Genomic DNA, 23,857 nt, shown 5'->3' with positions numbered 1-23,857 from the left:
CTCTCCGATCGTTATACAAGTTATCTTTAATAAGGTTTGAAAAACAAACCTTAAGATTTCCTTTTTTAAAAACTATTTTCAACTAAATTCATATGTCGTGCTCTTAAATTTCCCCTTTTACATGTTGTTATCGTGTATTTTTCATCGTACATGCATAAACTGATACTATTATTTATTTTATAAGATTAAAAAATTCACATATTATCTCTGTAAATTAAGTATTTAATATAATTTCATCATCATTATCTAAATAATAATTAAAAACTATAATAAAATTTTATAAATCGATTCGATCTATTAACGATAATGATCACGATACATATATTAAAAATTTATTATATTATTATTTTACACATACACCGCTCGTGCGTCGTTTGCTGGTATATTATAAATATTGAGATTATTGGAGTACTACTTTGGTATCACCTATAACACCAAATTTTTTTCCTTTCTAATTTTACCCTAATATTTCATATAAATAAAGATTTTATGTAATATAATTATTAATACTTTTAACAGATCTCATAAATCTTTATCTATGTTTACTAAAAAATTACTATATATTTGATAATTTATTTTTGAATGTATTTAATCATAATTTAAATATAAAAAATTATATTTAAAAAATAAACCTATATAATCAGAAAACAAAAAGGAATCGAAATATGTTGCGCCAATGCAAGCATGCACTGCTGATTCAAGAGCGTGAGAAAACACTCTGCTTACCAAAACCGAGTCCCGACAAGAGACACCGAAGCCCGTGAGACACACTCAATACCCACTCTCTATATATATTTGTATAATCGTATTTATGAGTGTGATGCAGGTATTATAATCCAGAAGACGGAAGCTGTTCGGTGTATTTGGTCATTTGCTTTCTGTGTTACCCCTTTCTTTTGTGTTTTTTCCTTCTTAAATGCGTCAATTCACCATTATTCAAACGGAGATTCCAGAGATTTTGCCCGATTTCCAAGAATATTTCTACACTCACAGTGCTAAATGCAACCCGCAAAAAAGTTTTAATTTTCTTGGATTTTAATATAAATGAGCTGAGAATTTTCATGTCTGTTCCTTCTCAGGAGTGTGAGTAAAGTTTCGGTGACTTATCAGTGAATTGGTTGACCGTCAGGTGAGTTTATTGCTTTTAATTAATTTTTTTGTTTGTTTCGTTTCGCTGAAGATATTTTTTTGTGCTTCGAGTATGTTGCTTTTACTTTTCCTCCTCGGGTTAAAATTGAGACTTGATCTAATTCAAAAAAAAAGTTAGTTCAAAATGGATAATTATCCAAGTTGTTATATAAATTGATACTTGATCTAACTCAAATAAAAAAATTAGTTCAAAATGGATAATTATCCAAGTTGTTATATGTACACTTTCAAGTACTTATCCAACTGAGGAGATACATTTTCCATGATTATAATTAAAATTGAGACTAGACCTAGCTCAAAAAAGTTATTTAGCTAAAGAGTAGAATTGTCCAAATTACATAAAATTCAAGGATTTTACAATTGGGAAAAAATGAAAATGCAGAGCACTGTAATGGGATTGTTCTAATAATTAATTTGTTGACATTTTAGGGAGTCGGGTCTCTGTAATTATGTAATTCTTTGAGATCTCGGGTTTTGATATACAGAATGATGATTCTTTGTTTTTCTTTATTCTTGTAGTTGATTCCAGTCAGTTGTTCCTTCGTCTATGGGAGTTCTTGCATAGGAAGAAATGCGGGCTACTTCAGAATTTCTTGGAAAAATGGGGTTTTTATTGATGAAATGCTGATCTGGTACATTTCTAGGGGGTTTTGCTAAGATAAGTAGAACTTGAGTGATAGATTAGCGGAGGAAATATAAAAATGTCGTCTTGGGAACATTTTGGGGAGATAGCAAATATAGCCCAACTGGTTGGAATAGATGCGGTGAGGCTAATAGGAATGATAGTGAAGGCTGCGAACACGGCTCGAATGCACAAGAAAAACTGCCGGCAGTTCGCGCAGCATTTGAAACTTATTGGGAATTTGTTGGAATCACTGAAGATTTCGGAGATGAAAAAGTATCCCGAGACTCGGGAGCCATTGGAGCATCTCGAGGATGCACTGAGGAGGTCATACATTTTAGTGAACAGTTGCCAAGATCGAAGCTATTTCTATCTGCTGGCTATGGGATGGAACATTGTTTATCAGTTCAGGAAGGCTCAGACCGAAATTGATCTTTATCTGAAGCTCATTCCTCTTATTACCCTTGTTGATAATGCTCGTGTTCGGGTATTGGTTTTCTTTATTCCTTTGATTCGAAAATTTGTGATTTGTTAGATGTTGGTCTTTGCATTTGACGTCTTTGTTTTCCGACTTTCACACTTGTTTTTGCATATGCTTTCGGGTTGTTGGAAATATTGGGTTTATCTTGTATGAAGTTTATGAGTGCAGATCCGCTTATGAAAAAACAACCCAAAAATTCTAAGTTCACGGTATAATGTTGTGAACTGTCTCTGATGTTTTGGTTGGTTGGTTGGTTGTTGGACCATCATTCCTGGTTGTTAATGTGTCATATTTCCAATTTGTTGTGATTATTGACATTTACCGAACTTTTCTAGTGCACTCTGTAATTGTTCCCGTAGTTAAGTCATTAGATTGAGTCCTATGGCCATTTTTTATCTCTTATGTAATTGATCCAATGGTGGGTGATACATTCGGATGGTGCTCTAGGAACCTGTAGAACTTCCCTTGTGTTATTATGAAACCTTGCCAGGACAGGTAGTTGGGAACCGAATTTCAATATAGTCTGTGGTAAAATTACCTTGCAGCTATGACCTCCTTTGCGTAGGCTTCAGTGAGCACCCACCCTCGATCACCCTTTTGCAGATAGAAATCACACGAAGATGCGCAAAGGACTTTATTGTAGTTACTTTTTTTTTTAATCTATGTTTTCCTCGTTGATCAACAAGTATTGGAGCATAATATTAAACAAGCAATCATGCATGCACTTCTTTTAAGCTTAAAAAGCAAGAAAAAAGAAAATAAATCTTTTAAAATAATTAATTTATCAATATTTATGGATTATCTTTAGAGAGAGAAATGTATAAATAATTTATGAGAGATTTCTAAAATCGCCCTTCACATAATTTTTTAGAATTTAAGTATGATGATAGTTTTGGGAGTACATATGTAGAGATCCAATGAAGTTGTACAGAATACAGAGAAATACAAAATATTGTTAAAAGAGGGTGTTGGATTGGGACTGCCCAAATTGCTTCTTTGTTTCATGGAAAGCTGTATGTCACTAGTTGATACATGTCTAGATGTCATGAAGTCTAAATCTTAAGATTTTTCTATTATTTTCTTTTTATTTGAAACAGTAGAACTGTGTAGAACATAATACAAACAATTTTAATTGTGCGATAAATCGATGTGATATGATCATATAACACTTTTAAACCCTATCTTCAAATTTTGATATCGCTCATCCCCTATATTTTCGAGTTAATATTTCTTCAACTCGGCGATGTTAGTTGAGACCTCTTATGTACTGTAAAATTTTTGTTCCTCTCAAGTTCAAAGTCGTTTTGTAGCATGATGTGTATATTTTTTTCTTATATTATGATGAAAGGAACGAATGGAAATGATTGAAAAGGATCAGCATGAATATACGCTGGATGATGAGGACAGGAAGGTTCAAGATGTGATAATGAAACGTGAGCCATCACAGCACGACACTACGGTGTTGAAGAAAAGCCTTTCGTGTTCTTATCCAAATATGCCTTTTAACGAAGCCATACGAAAGGAGAACGAGAAACTTCAATTAGAATTGCAACATTCACAAGCTACTTTGGACGTTGGTCAGTGTGAAGTGATTCAGCATCTGCTTGATGTTACAGAAGCTGTTGCAGTAATGCCTGTGAAAGAATCCAAGGTCGAACATGTTTATTTAGGCGATAATAGTGATAAAGGGAAATATGATAAAAGCAACTCAAAGAGTGAAAAACAGGCTGCTTCAAGGTCAGTTTTAATTCATTTATGACATAACGTGAATGAATTCGAAATATTTTTATTCACATTACGTTAAATATTGGTCTGAGAATTATTTGCAGAATGCTCTTACTAAAATGTATTATGCGGTACAGGAACACGTCTTCAGTTTCCTCTACACATGATTTGTTGTCATTTAAAGGCTCCCACAATGAGTGGCATTCGGATTTGCTCGGCTGTTGTTCAGAACCTCTTCTGTGTACGTTTCTTGTATGTTATTCCAGATGTATTAGCAACTTTGGCTTGTTCTTCTATTCATTCTAATTAGAAAATGTTTCTCCATTCCTTGTGGATATAACTATTTTGAAACTCAAGAAGGAAACAAATCAAAGACAAATAATCTGTATATGAATGGCTTAGTTAATCCTTATGCATTTGGTTTGAATGTTGTGATTGTTATTTGATTGGTAAAATGCTATGAGATAACTGATGAACAGTTTGATAATTACGATTAGTTTTGTGTAAAATTTGAGATATCGTGTTAAAGGTCAAATGTATAGTTTTTTCCTTTCTAAAACAGATATCATTTTTTTTCTTTAGTTTTCTCTCTTCTTTCACCTTGTAGGAAATTTCGGTTTCTCTGCACACCAAATAGTTCCTCCAAACTCCATGAAATCGACCATCAACTCCACAACTTTATAAATTGATGATCACTTTTAATCTTTATCCGTATTTTTTCCAACACATTATTAACAAAACAATATCCACATACGAAGCTGGAAAAGATTGTCACCGGACGCACCATTGCCACCACTACCACCCGCCTTGATGCACTACCGAACACCTCTAGGCCCTGCAACTGTGCTGTGATCTATCCTGTACCACCACAACCAACTATGTTCCCTTCACCAACTCATATCACTCCTTTAACCACACCCCAATCGATCTTTTTTAGTTTGCTTTTCTCTATCCCATGCTTCTCTATCTATTGTCTATTTTTGTAACAAAAAGTTTTAATGATTTTTGGACTGTGGTGCCGTTGGTGGTGATACAGAGAAGGCTCTGTCTAACATCACAGGCCGGAGTAAAACCAACCAAACATGTGACTGTGAGTAGTTATCAATCCTGCATATAATCAACTAATTAAACTCAAGCCAAAATAAAGTTTAATGTTGAATCATTAATAGCTATTTATTATCTTGAAGTTTGTTGTCTTGCATCCTGACCTGATGTTTGAGGAACTAACATATTTTTTCTGTGAGTGCCATGCTCTAGTATAGATATAATATCATTCCGTTGTACTCATGAATTCTAAGCAGCTTAAGATAATTTGCAGGCATAAAAACTTTATTATTCCCCTGTGGCACGATTTCAAGAATTGCTTCGGCGGCCGGTAATAGGCACATCTGTAAGTGTTTCTAAAACTTCAATTGCACGAGTCCTCCTGCACTGATGGTGGGTTGCCAGAAAAGCAGGGGGCGTGAGAGTGAGAACTGCAATTCGATAATTTTTTAGGGGGCTCAAATCATATTTTTTAGTAGATATAATATTATTTAAAATTTAGCAAAGAGGCAGCCAAAAAGCATGCCTTATCACAACCTCTTCTGTTTCAATGTATTTACCAACATGCCTCATTTATTGATAAAATCGCTGAATATATCTCATACCTTGCTTTCCATCCATTTTGGTGCTGTCTATGTTCAACGAAACAATGAACAAAAAAATTTAATTGGTCATTTTTTTTACCATTGAAATTCCTAAGAAGTCATGCTTCTGTATTGCAGCTTCAGCTGAAGTCTGTAATGACTTGATGGCTTATTCGTTGATACTGTCCTGCTGCTGCTATACTTGTTGCATCAGAAGGAAGCTTCGAATAATGCTAAACATCGCGGTAACTTTTATATGAACTTTTTGGTACCCTCTTATAGTTTACTGGACACATTAACACCATTTGGTCTATTTCGTGATTAAGCTGGAATTTGTTGCAAGAGCGAGCGATTGTTATTATAGTAAAAATTATAGCTGATGGTAACGAAATAATTCAAATGTTTTAGTTTATATATTAGCTCAAATGCCATGTTTTAATCATTATGCTATGTATAGAAATAGAAGATACCGGGGCAGTTGTTTCTAACCATTTCTGGGCACCTTGCTGAATGTTCATCAGGGAGGGATGTTTGACGATTTCATTTCCCATTTGATGTGTTGCTGTTGTGCTCTGGTACAAGAATGGCGAGAAGTGGAGATTCGTGAAGTTGAAGGTACATATCTCTGGTCTACGCGTTCTCTTAATACGATCGGATGTCAAACTTTATGCTTGTTCGTGTAACTTACAGGTACTCACACGACGAAAACACGCCCACCACCCGTGCAATACATCGAGTATTGAATCTTCGGATTAGGAAATTATTTTAGCATTAATCAGATTGTATGTTCATACACATACAATGTTTTTAGAGACTACAATATTCTGTAGAGGAAAATGGCTTGTCACTAGTTTTTACAAGTTGCTACGTTATTTTTGCGTTATGTAAAGTGTTTCTCGAATTTATTATTTCTTCCCCTTTAGTATACTTCTGGCTTCTTTGTATTTTTAGCCGGACGATGTGCCGGTGTCAATAGATGGGGGAATCGGATTTCTAATACAAATTATAAAATAAATTGATTTATTTTCATATAAAATATTTTAGAAAAATTATAGTGATATAAAAGGATAGAGAATTTTTTAAAATTTAATATGGTTCTTGGATACAGAAAAAACTCGCTTGACACAAGCTTTTATTATTTTTATTACTAGTAACTAGTAATTTGTGCAAGCTAAATTCACGTGCATATATATTCAAAATTAAATTAATAGGCAAGCCTAAGTAAAGTATATTTGGATTGATGGATTTGAGTTATATTTTGATTGATGTATTTGAAATTTATGCATTTCAATTATAATTTAATTGTTAACAAAGAAATAATATATGAAATCATAAATCCGTATATTGTTTATGCGTAAAGTATAATAGATTTAAATGTTTCATTATTGAGTGAATTTAAAATTCATTATCATTATCATGAAACACTATATAATAAACATGTTTGTGATGAATTTGAAGTCTATAGTTTTACTTATAAAAACTTATATAAATAAATCTAACTCTGTAGAGCAGAAGCTCTTCTTATCGTAAATTCGTTCTAATAATTCTGTATTCATCTGGATAGTTGAACTTACCTAGCTTAACATTAATTAAATTAAACTTTTGTGTAAAACGTAATATGCTCAATTAATTTTTTTAAAAAAAATCAATTAAACTCGATATTTAACGACATAAGAGAACACTGCAAATTAGAGACCCTGGGTTACAAGATGTAAATTTCACCAATAGTGTCTGTTTTCTCATAGAGGAAATAGAACAATTTCAAAACATAGAACCAACCGAGTATATGTATACATGTATGATGAATATAGTACCCTATCCAGGCCGATTGATAATGTTTGGTTCTAAAGCAAAGGTATCGAATACACGTAAATGTTTAAGAGACTATGTTTTAGAGTGCTTTATAACTATCAGATTTATCAAGTTTCGAAGAGCCTGAGCTCGAAGATTCTCTGATCATCTCACCTGCTCGGGACGGTGACCTTTTCAAAGAAACCGGCACCCCGGAAATTTCCTGAAAAATTGTATCAAAAAGTTTTAGAACAATCTTTTCAGTTCCAAAGTAGTAGGAAACACAAATCGCCTACAATTCACAGAGATTTTTCTATCCGGAAAGAGAGAACCACAGATACAGATTTTTTAGAGGCATATTTTAAAACATATTACGTATAAATTTGTTTTTTAAAAAATCAACTAAGATCAGAAACTTATAGATTAATATAAGGATGACTGAAATATTATAATACTAGTGACAACAAAAAAACATTCCAAATAAAATATTGAAGAAAACCTTGCAACATTTGATTGATAATGTGGTCGATTACAAATTCAGATGTGTATTTCCTTTGAGTGTGTATTCCCTTGTTTCTTCTTCGTTAATTATCCACTATTCCCTGTCTTTGTTAAGAGAATTGGAGAAAATAACACACCTAAAAGTATCCTTTGTTAAAATAAGTAACACTAGTACTTGACATGCAGCAGCTGGCTAGTTAGTGCCCCCTTTTACTTCAATATTAAAGGTGTTGTGCAGATTAGTTGCATTAAGTAAATACCATATGAATCTTGTCACACCTTGAAACTAAGCACGTCTTGTGGTTATTAATAGCAATGATCTTTAATTATCAAGTATCATTAAAATCATTCCACAATAATCAGTATAATTCATAAGAGAGAATAAAATTGAATTGCCTAAAAACATCCGTCGATAAAACACATAACACTAGTACTTGACATTCCGCTGGCTAATTAGTGCCCTTTTACTTCTGTTAGATGTTATTTTAGGTTGACATTACTTTTTGAGATTATTTATAAGATATTTTAAAATATTGATTTGAAAATTTTTGGAGACAAGGAGATAACCAAAGAAGATAAGTGTTTGAATATATTTCATGATGTTTAATTATATGATGTAGATACTGGATAACATCATCTTGAAAGACATAGTGCAAGATTAGAAAAGATAATATCTATCTTGGATATGATAACACATTTTACATTTTGAAGATTGCCAAGTATGGTCATATGTGGTCGAGATAGGCCATAAGCTTTAATTGTTAAATTATTCTGAGAGACTATCATTTGTTGTGATAGACTTTTTGTGAATAAAAACGAATCTGACCATTCGGTGTCGCGATATTTGCTGAGACAAGTTACTGACAGTTCCACCTTATCATTCTATTTTCAGAGCTTTTCAATTGATGATGGTACATAGATATTCCGAGCTTCGTGATTCATTCCTCGGGAGAAGAAGGCAACGTTTTCAGGAAAGAACAATCAGCATGTTATTAAAAGAAGTTCGATCAAGGCGGAATTGAAGATGAGTGGTGCTCGTCAAGTAAAGTTAATTGAATACGTTCGTCATAGAGATGTCAATAGAAAAAAGAATTTTTTATTTGAATAAATTCTTGTATGATTGTAACAATATTGAAGTTTAGTGGATTTGTTTAATAGCTGGGTGTAGCCCCGTGGATGTAGGTCGGTTGGATCAGTCCACGATAAAATTGTCTATGCTCATATTTTGCTTTCAGTTTTACATTACTTAATTGGATTAATTATGAAAACTAAGCAAAACAACATAAAACAGTATTAACAACTTCAATTATTAAAGGAATGCACACTAAAACACGGCAGAGGTGTCGTGCATACTAGTTGCCACGGTATTTAATTAAAGACGTTATGAATCTCGTCGCACCTTAAAACTAAGCGCATGCCTTCTGACTTCTGAGCTATTAATAGCAACGGTCTTTAATTGTCAAGTATTATAAAAAATCATTTCACAACAATCAGTATAATTCATAAGAAAGAATAAAAAAGAATTGCACACATTACCTTCATTAGATGTAACCTCAAGTCACACGGTCGAACCTGATGCCCGATACATGCCATTACAAATTTTGAGTACTGAAATAACACGTCAGCAGCCGCTTGCTTTTTTTCTTCGATCTGTGAAGGATATATTTTGGTGTGTCACAAAAGTCGTAACAGAAAGAAGTTTTGAATACAAATGCAATAAATAAGATATCATGTGAGAATTTGATAGGTTAGAGGTTAGTTTTCCCTCTTGAGGGCTCACTTTTTCAGATGCAGGAACGACTTTCAACTAAAAAATTATACTGACAGGCCACAAAATATTATTAATATTATCACAGATATGTAGTAATCAAACTGAATACATATGAATTATAAAGCCAGTCATACTCACTCACTCAAAATATACATTTCAGTCTTAAAGATATTTTTGGATCTGATACAAGGGTCAAGCGACTCTTAAAACAACCATATTACTATGTCCAATAATGCGTTCCCCCCACCCCTATTCCACCAAAGTTTTGAGCTCACTAGCATAAATAAACACAGCATTATATTCAGAAAAGTAACAGGACAAACCAAAATTATAAATCACTGCAATTCCAAACCAGATATTTTAATAGTCTACATTAACTGATAACAAAAAGATTCAGTTTAGCCAAAAACGATTTGACAGATTTGGAATTGTAAAAAAATTTTACCTATTCACAAATAATAGTGCAAACGAGATTCTTTAAACACCATCTTGATTTTCTCAAAGACCAAAAATAGAATTTTGATTTCAAGCACATCGAATCCAATTTCAAAGCCAGCTTTTATTTGATTGCAAAAAAAAAAAAAATTGAGATTTTGCCAAGGTAAACTTATCATGCAATCAACTTTTCGAATTGGCCGCAAACCCCTAATCACTAGTTAATTAAAGCAGAAAATATGGAAAATAATTATCCCCAATTTCAAATCGTGCCCTAAATCAAGGAAAACAAAATCCGTAACTGAACCTAGAACAGATAAACGAACGAATCTTTAGTACCTCGTAATCTTTCATCGCTGTTAAGCTTAAAATTTGTTAAATTCACCAAGTTCAAAGACAGCCCCGAATTGAAATTTAGTAAGACGAAGAGATTGGTGTCGGCGACCGAAAAGAGTATGTGCAATATATGTACACTTTATTAAATTAAATAAAATTTAATTTTTTGGGGATTTTTTTTAAATTCACTTATAGGAGTCTAGTCTAGACCAAAAGATTTGCTTGATTTTTTTCTTTTAAATAACGTTCTTTCGTCATTTTTATAAAAAATAAATTTCCAAAAAATGGGAAAATATTTAAATTACAATATGCAAAGCATTATTAAATAAAATTTAAAAAATAGCATAATATCTACGTTTTATAAATGAGTAGCAGAGGCAAACTTTGAACAAATGATGCACATATTTTGATAATGTATCGTATTTTATTATATTTTTGAAACAATGGAAATATAAACGTCATCAAGGAAATTATTCTTTAAATACAAAATGGCTGATTGTATTTACTTATGTTTGATATTATGTGAAAGCATTGCTTAGTTCCTACAGATTATACAAAATGCTATTTGTATATAATCGTATCGGAAAATTAGAAAAAAAACACGAGAGAATATTCAAAGATCAGAATCATAACTCAGTTTTCTTTATCAAATATCTTTCAACAGTACTTTCATTGAGTGGAGTGGCCATAAACAGTTCTTCCAGCGTTGGAAGGCTCTGAGATATTTCTGCTGGTTGGCCACAATATGGCTCCTCATATCCTCCTTCGATTGATTCCACCGATGCTATGGACGTTGTCGCGGTCAACAGTTTGAAAGGTGGTTCTTGTTTGGCCCTTACTTTTCTTCTCCATCCATGAAGTGATCGTCTCACGTTTTCGGATACTATGGTTTTCTTATATTTGGAACCCATCTGCAACAATTGGTAACAGCAAAGAAGACACATATCCTGTCATTTTCTTAATCGTGGAAGTCAGAATCTCCACAGAGAAAGCTGTGTCATACAAGAAACGGACATAAAACGATGAATGAAAAATGAGAGGGAATCTCTTATTTCATTTACCTGAGTAACGATAACATAGAGAGGGAATGTGATAAAGCTACACCAGAACTGGGAGACAACCCTGCAGACAAATCAACCAAATCTGCTAGCTGGAGCATCACTCATATAAATCGAAGGTCGTAAAAAAGATACTAAATTAGTCTTGCGTAGGGGAAAATGGTGTACCCAAATGTCAAGCGAATTATAAGGAAACTACGATCTCCGGTGAAACACGAAGGTCCTCTAATTTCCCACTGGAAAAATGAAGAAAACAAATGTAAAGAACGTAAATAACAAAGAACAAGGGAGCTGAAATTGCTAGTTGTTGCATGTTAAGATAAACAACTCCACTAGTTAGGTATGGACCAAAAATTTTATTTGGGATCAAATAAAATTTTCCAAGGAAAGTGAAAGTAGGACATCAAGAAATGTTACCAGTGACCATGTATACATCGCCATCTCGAATGCATTCTGCAATTTCAGTAAGGTGTAAAGAAATAAATGGTTTCGTTCTTGTTTTCGTTCAACTTTTTCCATCTTATTGAATAGATAATTTCATCTGAATCCGAAAAGGCTTTTCAGGTTGTAACCTGGAACGATACAAATTGTATCAACCGAAGCAAAAGCCGAGGGTTCCCAAACCAGAACAGTTCATCCCTCAGGTTGAACTGATCAAATCCGGTCCGTTGACTCGAATCCATGATTTCAACAGCCAGCTTTACAACTATGTGATGGAGCTTCATCCCGATCCCGAGGATCAACTAGCCAAGATAAAATTTGGGAGAGGTGATGAAGGAACCAATAAATTTTAGCACTCAACACGAATATCATTAACTTTTCAAAGACAAAGAAGGTTAAAAAGACTTACAATTGCAGGTAAGAATGAAATCCAGAAGTAGATATTTGTTCCTAAGGCAAGGACACACAACACATTAGAGATTGCATAACAAAGTTTGGTGTGTTTGTACTGAAAAACATCTACCAAGCCGTGATTCACTATTCCAAATGTATATCGCCCCACATCAGATTGCGGGTGAGCTGTGAAAATTAATTGGACCTTTTAAGTAGTGTTGGTTAATTATTTTCGTAAGACGAGAACAACAAAATCAGTTACTATTGGAGCATATTGAATAGAACGACAAGTTAGTTGCTGGTAGAACCTACTACATAAAATCTTACTAGCATGGGCGTGTCCTGTAGATACAGGGCCTCAAAATGTGATTGATGCTGTTGCGGGAATGAGTCTACTATCCGTTGTGAAAATTTAATGGCCTAAAACTTTGGTAAAAAAAAATTTAACGCACACATCTAAAGCTTATAGATGGAACAAGTAGGAGGGGATAACACTTCCCTCAACTTAAATTAACAGCAATTTTACAGTAATTTGTCTAAGCGTGACTTTTCCCTTGATTTTTTAATAACTTCAGCAAACAGCCAAATTCGTAGTGACAAGATGCAAACATCAATATCACTAAAATTTATTCTCAAGCCATTTATCAAGGTGGTTTCAGTATTTCCATCAGCACGAAAGAGCCAAAAATATGTTCAATTGCAGAACTTTCAAAGGTAAAAATTGGAAACATGAATTTACCATGAAAGCCTAGTACAATACATGAAATGGCAAATATCCAAAGAGGGACACTGCAAAAGAAGTGAAGATCAGTCGAACACTTTGCAGTTAGTATCAATAATAGATGCACAGACAAAGACACATTTTCAATTTATTTGCTCGTATTAATTATTTCCGTAGTGCTATATGTCCCACATTGGCGCCACAATTTTTTGTTGAGTGTCTGATTTCCTTGAGGGTTTCTCCCACCTATAATCCTTATCTTTTGGGTTGGACCTTTCTCTTCCTAGAGCCTAACATTGACGTTTTCGTCGAGAATCGATGCAGCACAAGTGGTGACTTGGGAAAGGGCTATGGTGCCTCAGTTTCAATAATGTTGCACTTATTCATGCTACCATAGGCATCAATTTCTCGAGGGGTGAGTAATGATATGTGTCCCATATTGGCTTCACAAACAATTATGGACTGACTAGTAAGCTTGAACGATCTTCCAATTAGCAGTTTAGTCTTTTGGTTTCTGGTTCTCCCCTCGAACTTATGACATAATAGGAAGGAAACACAACAAGAGAGAACAAAACCCAGCAGATAAAAGAAGACAGGGAATTTCATAGGCAAATCACCAGCATAATGAAAAATAAACTTTTTAAACCAGTGTTGATAAAGTTACAGTAACGGAAACCAAATGAGAGCCCTTCACACTAGGCTTTTCACTGTATGATCAGATGGACAGAGTGCTTGATACCATAGTTTCAAAAATACAAAGTTTGAAGACCCAAATAGTGATTTGATACCTAATGCCAACAATATCTCGAAATTCTTCCTCCATACTTCGCAGCATGTAGTTATGAAAATCATATGTTACAGGTAGTTGATGTCTCTGCAGTGGGTTGAAAGACAGAGAGATTATAGTTATGCTCTTCAATTGTGTTAATATATGCCGCTGTAAGTTATGATGAAGTTAAGTTCATTTTTTAACATGATTTAATTTGTAGTGAAACAAGAAATTAATGTCAGAAACTCTGAAACTTTTGAGAAATTTTCGGTCATATAATTCAAATTAATTAAGAGAAAAGGAAAAAAAACTTACAGAGATAAAGCCTAATCGCAAGGCCGTGTAGTCAGCTTGATTAATAGAACTCCAAAATTGGCGGCAAAAACAAAGCTGAAAACAGAAAAAAAGCTTGAAGAATTCATAAGTTTAAATTCCTTATCAAAGGCAGAATATATTGCTGAAAAGAATGAAACTAAAATATGTTTTTAAAGCATCAGAAATGTGAACGGAAAACTGAAATTTTACAGCTGCAAAATGGCTGGATAACAGTGAAAGATTCTACATGTGCATACCAGCCAAACCAGAACTCTGTGCTGACTCCATCTGTGGGAAGTCCGATGAAATATGAAACTTGAGGGATGCATCATTCGCGCACCATTCACCGGGACATCTTGAGAATCTATATCAAATTTTGCACAGAAAAATAATTCAGCTGATAATCAGCTTTATCTGTCCCATGGATGAAAATAATTGGGAAATATTATAGGAAAATTCTATCAATCACCAATAGAAGTGTTTGTAGTCAGCAAGGTCCGAAAAGCCATGGTTTTGGCATGATTCTCCCATGGCCTCCAGCTATAAATCTGCATTTGTGGGCTGAATTTTAAGCACAATGGGTGAGGTAATTGCACCCTGATGCCAAAATTACATTACTTTGCAGGTGATATATTGACCTTGATCATGGCTAGTGCAATGGCTAAAAAACTATAGGAGACGTGTGTAACACCTAGAACAATTAAGAACCGATGAAGCTGCTCAAGGCTCTCGTATGAGGCAAATGGCTGACGATCCTGGAATAAAATAGCAGAATGAAAAGCTTCGTGAAGCCACAGACAATCACAATTTAACAAGAATGAATTTTCAAATTTACAATAAAGCTGCTATACATAAATGTTATGTTAAGCTTTATAGTGATTCTGTAGGGTAGGCATTTCATAAGCCATTCTGATGCCACAGTAGACGCTATCGAGAAACTTCATCTCCAAACTTCCGTTTTTGTTTTTGAATTTTTGAATCTTTTACACAAGTAAAAGTTGCAGCATCATTGATAAGTTTTGTTATGTTCTCAGATGAACTCAGTTTGCAACCGATCAATTTTATTTTTTCAACAATTTATCACTCCTAATCCTAGAGTTTACGGTTTAAACCGATGTGACACTTCTAGACTGTGACCATTAAGTGTTCATCTACACTCATTTTTTAGTCCACGTATACTTCATTTAATCTGGCTTAATTTATAGCTTAGCCACTTACCTTAGGGCTAACACAGTTTTAAAGAAAAGTTTTTGGTCCCACGTTGGCATCAAAAGCGTGATAAAAACCAGGATACACCAATTAAAGTAACACTAAATACAGTATTCTGAATAACAGTACCTTAGGACAAAAATCTTCATGGGAATCATCCAATAAGTGACGTGAAATCGAGGAATTCCAGCGAGTAGATGATAAAACAAGAGCATGGTTTACAAAAGCACGACGCTGTACATGATTATGAAGTGAACATGGATAAAACCGATTGCTCAATGCTGAAGACTTCACACAAATTTTGGACACAAAAATGATCCAATGGCCCATCAACAATGACAGAAGGCCAAATACCATTAGCTCTGATCAGACAAAAAGAAAAAAATATAACATATATATCAAATATCCAGAAGAATAAACTCTTAAGATGTTCAAATTATTCAACTATCAAAGTTTCCACAGATTATATTGGTGCAAAACATTTGAAAACATCAAACATAATTTTTTGAACAATAGTTTAATTTGGTCTACGTCTTACTTACCTTCCTTGATCTTGTTAAGAGCAGCAAGAAGATGCTTCCTTTTAGTCCTATCCAACCACTTCCGCACCAAATATAAGAAGAAAAAATCTTTCAAATCGAAGAATCCAAAAGAATATGTCTAAAGTATATATAAACAGATATATTTGTGTAAAAAAGCGAAAAAAGAATGAAACCAACAAAAAATGATTAAACCTTCCCAAATTTCTTTAATCCTCCATGAATCAAATACCCAATGCCAACCAAAAGACTAGTAACAGTGGCAACAGCCCATGAAGGCGTTTCGGCGAAGGATCGACCTTCCATTTTTCCAATAAAAACGAAATCTTTTGCAATAAATGAAAATAGAATTGCATTTGTATACAAATGAATTTAGAATAATATTACTTCCAAGAACTGACCGATTTGAACAGATCAGTATGGATAATCGATTAATTTGTTTTGGTTCGGCAGATCTGAGACCATCGCGTGTGTGACATTAAAATTGGTATGCATGGGATGCTATGGAGCTGCCGAGCATAAAGGTCCCATTTTCATTAAAGCCAACTGACCAATAGGAAAAAATATTATATGTAAATATAAAATTTAAGTAGAAAACAAAATAAGAAATGCCAGTAAATTAATTTTTTATATGTAAATATAGACTGTTACTAAAAAATTTATAATTTTATATTTGAAATAACATAAGAACTCAAAATATGGAGTCAAGAAATGAGTTTGAGTGAACGAAAAATTTAAACATAACACAAAAACTCTTGTGAGACGGTCTCACGGATCAATTTTGTGGGTCGAATTTCTTATTTGGGTCATCCATGAAAAAATATTATTTTTTATGCTAAGAGTATTACTTTTTATTGTGAATTTCGGTAGGGTTCNCCTTCATTAGATGTAACCTCAAGTCACACGGTCGAACCTGATGCCCGATACATGCCATTACAAATTTTGAGTACTGAAATAACACGTCAGCAGCCGCTTGCTTTTTTTCTTCGATCTGTGAAGGATATATTTTGGTGTGTCACAAAAGTCGTAACAGAAAGAAGTTTTGAATACAAATGCAATAAATAAGATATCATGTGAGAATTTGATAGGTTAGAGGTTAGTTTTCCCTCTTGAGGGCTCACTTTTTCAGATGCAGGAACGACTTTCAACTAAAAAATTATACTGACAGGCCACAAAATATTATTAATATTATCACAGATATGTAGTAATCAAACTGAATACATATGAATTATAAAGCCAGTCATACTCACTCACTCAAAATATACATTTCAGTCTTAAAGATATTTTTGGATCTGATACAAGGGTCAAGCGACTCTTAAAACAACCATATTACTATGTCCAATAATGCGTTCCCCCCACCCCTATTCCACCAAAGTTTTGAGCTCACTAGCATAAATAAACACAGCATTATATTCAGAAAAGTAACAGGACAAACCAAAATTATAAATCACTGCAATTCCAAACCAGATATTTTAATAGTCTACATTAACTGATAACAAAAAGATTCAGTTTAGCCAAAAACGATTTGACAGATTTGGAATTGTAAAAAAATTTTACCTATTCACAAATAATAGTGCAAACGAGATTCTTTAAACACCATCTTGATTTTCTCAAAGACCAAAAATAGAATTTTGATTTCAAGCACATTGAATCCAATTTCAAAGCCAGCTTTTATTTGATTGCAAAAAAAAAAAAAATTGAGATTTTGCCAAGGTAAACTTATCATGCAATCAACTTTTCGAATTGGCCGCAAACCCCTAATCACTAGTTAATTAAAGCAGAAAATATGGAAAATAATTATCCCCAATTTCAAATCGTGCCCTAAATCAAGGAAAACAAAATCCGTAACTGAACCTAGAACAGATAAACGAACGAATCTTTAGTACCTCGTAATCTTTCATCGCTGTTAAGCTTAAAATTTGTTAAATTCACCAAGTTCAAAGACAGCCCCGAATTGAAATTTAGTAAGACGAAGAGATTGGTGTCGGCGACCGAAAAGAGTATGTGCAATATATGTACACTTTATTAAATTAAATAAAATTTAATTTTTTGGGGATTTTTTTTTAAATTCACTTATAGGAGTCTAGTCTAGTCTAGTCTAGTCTAGACCAAAAGATTTGTTTGATTTTTTTCTTTTAAATAACGTTCTTTCGTCATTTTTATAAAAAATAAATTTCCAAAAAATGGGAAAATATTTAAATTACAATATGCAAAGCATTATTAAATAAAATTTAAAAAATAGCACAATATCTACGTTTTATAAATGAGTAGCAGAGGCAAACTTTGAACAAATGATGCACATATTTTGATAATGTATTGTATTTTATTTTATTTTTGAAACAATGGAAATATAAACGTCATCAAGGAAATTATTCTTTAAATACAAAATGGCTGATTGTATTTACTTATGTTTGATATTATGTGAAAGCATTGCTTAGTTCCTACAGATTATACAAAATGCTATTTGTATATAATCGTATCGGAAAATTAGAAAAAAAACACGAGAGAATATTCAAAGATCAGAATCATAACTCAGTTTTCTTTATCAAATATCTTTCAACAGTACTTTCATTGAGTGGAGTGGCCATAAACAGTTCTTCCAGCGTTGGAAGGCTCTGAGATATTTCTGCTGGTTGGCCACAATATGGCTCCTCATATCCTCCTTCGATTGATTCCACCGATGCTATGGACGTTGTCGCGGTCAACAGTTTGAAAGGTGGTTCTTGTTTGGCCCTTACTTTTCTTCTCCATCCATGAAGTGATCGTCTCACGTTTTCGGATACTATGGTTTTCTTATATTTGGAACCCATCTGCAACAATTGGTAACAGCAAAGAAGACACATATCCTGTCATTTTCTTAATCGTGGAAGTCAGAATCTCCACAGAGAAAGCTGTGTCATACAAGAAACGGACATAAAACGATGAATGAAAAATGAGAGGGAATCTCTTATTTCATTTACCTGAGTAACGATAACATAGAGAGGGAATGTGATAAAGCTACACCAGAACTGGGAGACAACCCTGCAGACAAATCAACCAAATCTGCTAGCTGGAGCATCACTCATATAAATCGAAGGTCGTAAAAAAGATACTAAATTAGTCTTGCGTAGGGGAAAATGGTGTACCCAAATGTCAAGCGAATTATAAGGAAACTACGATCTCCGGTGAAACACGAAGGTCCTCTAATTTCCCACTGGAAAAATGAAGAAAACAAATGTAAAGAACGTAAATAACAAAGAACAAGGGAGCTGAAATTGCTAGTTGTTGCATGTTAAGATAAACAACTCCACTAGTTAGGTATGGACCAAAAATTTTATTTGGGATCAAATAAAATTTTCCAAGGAAAGTGAAAGTAGGACATCAAGAAATGTTACCAGTGACCATGTATACATCGCCATCTCGAATGCATTCTGCAATTTCAGTAAGGTGTAAAGAAATAAATGGTTTCGTTCTTGTTTTCGTTCAACTTTTTCCATCTTATTGAATAGATAATTTCATCTGAATCCGAAAAGGCTTTTCAGGTTGTAACCTGGAACGATACAAATTGTATCAACCGAAGCAAAAGCCGAGGGTTCCCAAACCAGAACAGTTCATCCCTCAGGTTGAACTGATCAAATCCGGTCCGTTGACTCGAATCCATGATTTCAACAGCCAGCTTTACAACTATGTGATGGAGCTTCATCCCGATCCCGAGGATCAACTAGCCAAGATAAAATTTGGGAGAGGTGATGAAGGAACCAATAAATTTTAGCACTCAACACGAATATCATTAACTTTTCAAAGACAAAGAAGGTTAAAAAGACTTACAATTGCAGGTAAGAATGAAATCCAGAAGTAGATATTTGTTCCTAAGGCAAGGACACACAACACATTAGAGATTGCATAACAAAGTTTGGTGTGTTTGTACTGAAAAACATCTACCAAGCCGTGATTCACTATTCCAAATGTATATCGCCCCACATCAGATTGCGGGTGAGCTGTGAAAATTAATTGGACCTTTTAAGTAGTGTTGGTTAATTATTTTCGTAAGACGAGAACAACAAAATCAGTTACTATTGGAGCATATTGAATAGAACGACAAGTTAGTTGCTGGTAGAACCTACTACATAAAATCTTACTAGCATGGGCGTGTCCTGTAGATACAGGGCCTCAAAATGTGATTGATGCTGTTGCGGGAATGAGTCTACTATCCGTTGTGAAAATTTAATGGCCTAAAACTTTGGTAAAAAAAAATTTAACGCACACATCTAAAGCTTATAGATGGAACAAGTAGGAGGGGATAACACTTCCCTCAACTTAAATTAACAGCAATTTTACAGTAATTTGTCTAAGCGTGACTTTTCCCTTGATTTTTTAATAACTTCAGCAAACAGCCAAATTCGTAGTGACAAGATGCAAACATCAATATCACTAAAATTTATTCTCAAGCCATTTATCAAGGTGGTTTCAGTATTTCCATCAGCACGAAAGAGCCAAAAATATGTTCAATTGCAGAACTTTCAAAGGTAAAAATTGGAAACATGAATTTACCATGAAAGCCTAGTACAATACATGAAATGGCAAATATCCAAAGAGGGACACTGCAAAAGAAGTGAAGATCAGTCGAACACTTTGCAGTTAGTATCAATAATAGATGCACAGACAAAGACACATTTTCAATTTATTTGCTCGTATTAATTATTTCCGTAGTGCTATATGTCCCACATTGGCGCCACAATTTTTTGTTGAGTGTCTGATTTCCTTGAGGGTTTCTCCCACCTATAATCCTTATCTTTTGGGTTGGACCTTTCTCTTCCTAGAGCCTAACATTGACGTTTTCGTCGAGAATCGATGCAGCACAAGTGGTGACTTGGGAAAGGGCTATGGTGCCTCAGTTTCAATAATGTTGCACTTATTCATGCTACCATAGGCATCAATTTCTCGAGGGGTGAGTAATGATATGTGTCCCATATTGGCTTCACAAACAATTATGGACTGACTAGTAAGCTTGAACGATCTTCCAATTAGCAGTTTAGTCTTTTGGTTTCTGGTTCTCCCCTCGAACTTATGACATAATAGGAAGGAAACACAACAAGAGAGAACAAAACCCAGCAGATAAAAGAAGACAGGGAATTTCATAGGCAAATCACCAGCATAATGAAAAATAAACTTTTTAAACCAGTGTTGATAAAGTTACAGTAACGGAAACCAAATGAGAGCCCTTCACACTAGGCTTTTCACTGTATGATCAGATGGACAGAGTGCTTGATACCATAGTTTCAAAAATACAAAGTTTGAAGACCCAAATAGTGATTTGATACCTAATGCCAACAATATCTCGAAATTCTTCCTCCATACTTCGCAGCATGTAGTTATGAAAATCATATGTTACAGGTAGTTGATGTCTCTGCAGTGGGTTGAAAGACAGAGAGATTATAGTTATGCTCTTCAATTGTGTTAATATATGCCGCTGTAAGTTATGATGAAGTTAAGTTCATTTTTTAACATGATTTAATTTGTAGTGAAACAAGAAATTAATGTCAGAAACTCTGAAACTTTTGAGAAATTTTCGGTCATATAATTCAAATTAATTAAGAGAAAAGGAAAAAAAACTTACAGAGATAAAGCCTAATCGCAAGGCCGTGTAGTCAGCTTGATTAATAGAACTCCAAAATTGGCGGCAAAAACAAAGCTGAAAACAGAAAAAAAGCTTGAAGAATTCATAAGTTTAAATTCCTTATCAAAGGCAGAATATATTGCTGAAAAGAATGAAACTAAAATATGTTTTTAAAGCATCAGAAATGTGAACGGAAAACTGAAATTTTACAGCTGCAAAATGGCTGGATAACAGTGAAAGATTCTACATGTGCATACCAGCCAAACCAGAACTCTGTGCTGACTCCATCTGTGGGAAGTCCGATGAAATATGAAACTTGAGGGATGCATCATTCGCGCACCATTCACCGGGACATCTTGAGAATCTATATCAAATTTTGCACAGAAAAATAATTCAGCTGATAATCAGCTTTATCTGTCCCATGGATGAAAATAATTGGGAAATATTATAGGAAAATTCTATCAATCACCAATAGAAGTGTTTGTAGTCAGCAAGGTCCGAAAAGCCATGGTTTTGGCATGATTCTCCCATGGCCTCCAGCTATAAATCTGCATTTGTGGGCTGAATTTTAAGCACAATGGGTGAGGTAATTGCACCCTGATGCCAAAATTACATTACTTTGCAGGTGATATATTGACCTTGATCATGGCTAGTGCAATGGCTAAAAAACTATAGGAGACGTGTGTAACACCTAGAACAATTAAGAACCGATGAAGCTGCTCAAGGCTCTCGTATGAGGCAAATGGCTGACGATCCTGGAATAAAATAGCAGAATGAAAAGCTTCGTGAAGCCACAGACAATCACAATTTAACAAGAATGAATTTTCAAATTTACAATAAAGCTGCTATACATAAATGTTATGTTAAGCTTTATAGTGATTCTGTAGGGTAGGCATTTCATAAGCCATTCTGATGCCACAGTAGACGCTATCGAGAAACTTCATCTCCAAACTTCCGTTTTTGTTTTTGAATTTTTGAATCTTTTACACAAGTAAAAGTTGCAGCATCATTGATAAGTTTTGTTATGTTCTCAGATGAACTCAGTTTGCAACCGATCAATTTTATTTTTTCAACAATTTATCACTCCTAATCCTAGAGTTTACGGTTTAAACCGATGTGACACTTCTAGACTGTGACCATTAAGTGTTCATCTACACTCATTTTTTAGTCCACGTATACTTCATTTAATCTGGCTTAATTTATAGCTTAGCCACTTACCTTAGGGCTAACACAGTTTTAAAGAAAAGTTTTTGGTCCCACGTTGGCATCAAAAGCGTGATAAAAACCAGGATACACCAATTAAAGTAACACTAAATACAGTATTCTGAATAACAGTACCTTAGGACAAAAATCTTCATGGGAATCATCCAATAAGTGACGTGAAATCGAGGAATTCCAGCGAGTAGATGATAAAACAAGAGCATGGTTTACAAAAGCACGACGCTGTACATGATTATGAAGTGAACATGGATAAAACCGATTGCTCAATGCTGAAGACTTCACACAAATTTTGGACACAAAAATGATCCAATGGCCCATCAACAATGACAGAAGGCCAAATACCATTAGCTCTGATCAGACAAAAAGAAAAAAATATAACATATATATCAAATATCCAGAAGAATAAACTCTTAAGATGTTCAAATTATTCAACTATCAAAGTTTCCACAGATTATATTGGTGCAAAACATTTGAAAACATCAAACATAATTTTTTGAACAATAGTTTAATTTGGTCTACGTCTTACTTACCTTCCTTGATCTTGTTAAGAGCAGCAAGAAGATGCTTCCTTTTAGTCCTATCCAACCACTTCCGCACCAAATATAAGAAGAAAAAATCTTTCAAATCGAAGAATCCAAAAGAATATGTCTAAAGTATATATAAACAGATATATTTGTGTAAAAAAGCGAAAAAAGAATGAAACCAACAAAAAATGATTAAACCTTCCCAAATTTCTTTAATCCTCCATGAATCAAATACCCAATGCCAACCAAAAGACTAGTAACAGTGGCAACAGCCCATGAAGGCGTTTCGGCGAAGGATCGACCTTCCATTTTTCCAATAAAAACGAAATCTTTTGCAATAAATGAAAATAGAATTGCATTTGTATACAAATGAATTTAGAATAATATTACTTCCAAGAACTGACCGATTTGAACAGATCAGTATGGATAATCGATTAATTTGTTTTGGTTCGGCAGATCTGAGACCATCGCGTGTGTGACATTAAAATTGGTATGCATGGGATGCTATGGAGCTGCCGAGCATAAAGGTCCCATTTTCATTAAAGCCAACTGACCAATAGGAAAAAATATTATATGTAAATATAAAATTTAAGTAGAAAACAAAATAAGAAATGCCAGTAAATTAATTTTTT

General features: G+C 34.0%; 4 protein-coding genes across 8 annotated transcripts; 1 reads left to right on the top strand and 3 right to left on the bottom strand.

Annotated features, from left to right (window-relative positions):
- Window positions 1–745: 745 nt before the first annotated feature.
- LOC140970932 (protein MID1-COMPLEMENTING ACTIVITY 1) lies at window positions 746–6,545 on the top strand. 5 transcript variants are annotated; one of them, XM_073432931.1, is made up of 9 exons: window positions 746–760; window positions 827–880; window positions 1,669–2,258; window positions 3,601–3,989; window positions 4,115–4,218; window positions 5,296–5,367; window positions 5,744–5,850; window positions 6,127–6,220; window positions 6,296–6,545. In XM_073432931.1, exons 3-9 carry the CDS (start codon window positions 1,851–1,853, stop codon window positions 6,346–6,348), a joined length of 1,227 nt encoding a protein of 408 aa, XP_073289032.1. In that variant the 5' UTR covers window positions 746–760; window positions 827–880; window positions 1,669–1,850; the 3' UTR covers window positions 6,349–6,545. The 5 variants fall into 5 exon arrangements, with proteins under 5 accessions (XP_073289032.1, XP_073289030.1, XP_073289028.1 ...); XM_073432929.1 differs by having other exon boundaries at window positions 827–1,129; window positions 1,679–2,258; XM_073432927.1 differs by having other exon boundaries at window positions 827–1,129.
- Window positions 6,546–7,306: 761 nt separating this feature from the next.
- Window positions 7,307–10,602, bottom strand: LOC140970931 (uncharacterized). Its single transcript, XM_073432926.1, has 3 exons — window positions 10,443–10,602; window positions 9,434–9,547; window positions 7,307–7,619 (listed from the first exon to the last, which is right to left on the bottom strand). Exons 1-3 carry the CDS (start codon window positions 10,455–10,457, stop codon window positions 7,497–7,499), a joined length of 252 nt encoding a protein of 83 aa, XP_073289027.1. The 5' UTR covers window positions 10,458–10,602; the 3' UTR covers window positions 7,307–7,496.
- A 287-nt stretch (window positions 10,603–10,889) lies between these two features.
- LOC140970930 (MLO-like protein 4) lies at window positions 10,890–16,357 on the bottom strand. Its single transcript, XM_073432925.1, has 15 exons — window positions 16,080–16,357; window positions 15,888–15,945; window positions 15,475–15,707; window positions 14,775–14,891; window positions 14,606–14,684; window positions 14,394–14,500; window positions 14,137–14,211; window positions 13,841–13,926; window positions 13,071–13,120; window positions 12,348–12,388; window positions 12,070–12,240; window positions 11,915–11,950; window positions 11,666–11,733; window positions 11,501–11,561; window positions 10,890–11,350 (listed from the first exon to the last, which is right to left on the bottom strand). The coding sequence occupies exons 1-15, from the start codon at window positions 16,188–16,190 to the stop codon at window positions 11,066–11,068; spliced, it is 1,578 nt and encodes a 525-aa protein (XP_073289026.1). The 5' UTR covers window positions 16,191–16,357; the 3' UTR covers window positions 10,890–11,065.
- Window positions 16,358–18,233: 1,876 nt separating this feature from the next.
- LOC140970929 (MLO-like protein 4) lies at window positions 18,234–23,701 on the bottom strand. The gene is made up of 15 exons (XM_073432924.1): window positions 23,424–23,701; window positions 23,232–23,289; window positions 22,819–23,051; window positions 22,119–22,235; window positions 21,950–22,028; window positions 21,738–21,844; window positions 21,481–21,555; window positions 21,185–21,270; window positions 20,415–20,464; window positions 19,692–19,732; window positions 19,414–19,584; window positions 19,259–19,294; window positions 19,010–19,077; window positions 18,845–18,905; window positions 18,234–18,694 (listed from the first exon to the last, which is right to left on the bottom strand). The coding sequence occupies exons 1-15, from the start codon at window positions 23,532–23,534 to the stop codon at window positions 18,410–18,412; spliced, it is 1,578 nt and encodes a 525-aa protein (XP_073289025.1). The 5' UTR covers window positions 23,535–23,701; the 3' UTR covers window positions 18,234–18,409.
- Window positions 23,702–23,857: the final 156 nt, after the last annotated feature.

The sequence above is a fragment of the Primulina huaijiensis genome, chromosome 2, assembly GCF_012295235.1.
Source record: "Primulina huaijiensis isolate GDHJ02 chromosome 2, ASM1229523v2, whole genome shotgun sequence".
Classification (NCBI taxonomy): Eukaryota; Viridiplantae; Streptophyta; class Magnoliopsida; order Lamiales; family Gesneriaceae; genus Primulina; species Primulina huaijiensis.
This window is presented reverse-complemented; position numbering and strand designations above follow the sequence as displayed.

Bases quoted from the DNA above. Each gene is read 5' to 3' on its own strand.
- LOC140970932 (XM_073432931.1), top strand. From the start codon at position 1,851: ATGTCGTCTTGGGAACATTTTGGGGAGATAGCAAATATAGCCCAACTG. The intron at 3,990-4,114 runs GTCAGTTTTAAT...TATGCGGTACAG, and splicing joins GAAAAACAGGCTGCTTCAAG to GAACACGTCTTCAGTTTCCT. The intron at 5,368-5,743 runs GTAAGTGTTTCT...TCTGTATTGCAG, and splicing joins GGCCGGTAATAGGCACATCT to CTTCAGCTGAAGTCTGTAAT.
- LOC140970931 (XM_073432926.1), bottom strand. The intron at 7,620-9,433 runs GTAATGTGTGCA...ACAATTTTTCAG, and splicing joins TGAGGTTACATCTAATGAAG to GAAATTTCCGGGGTGCCGGT.
- LOC140970930 (XM_073432925.1), bottom strand. From the start codon at position 16,190: ATGGAAGGTCGATCCTTCGCCGAAACGCCTTCATGGGCTGTTGCCACT. The intron at 15,708-15,887 runs GTAAGTAAGACG...TTGTCTGATCAG, and splicing joins TCTTAACAAGATCAAGGAAG to AGCTAATGGTATTTGGCCTT. The intron at 14,892-15,474 runs GTACTGTTATTC...ATTTTATTCCAG, and splicing joins ATGAAGATTTTTGTCCTAAG to GATCGTCAGCCATTTGCCTC.
- LOC140970929 (XM_073432924.1), bottom strand. From the start codon at position 23,534: ATGGAAGGTCGATCCTTCGCCGAAACGCCTTCATGGGCTGTTGCCACT. The intron at 21,271-21,480 runs GTAAGTTTTTTT...AACCCACTGCAG, and splicing joins TGCGATTAGGCTTTATCTCT to AGACATCAACTACCTGTAAC. The intron at 19,733-20,414 runs GTAAATTCATGT...TCCTTGCCTTAG, and splicing joins TATTGTACTAGGCTTTCATG to GAACAAATATCTACTTCTGG.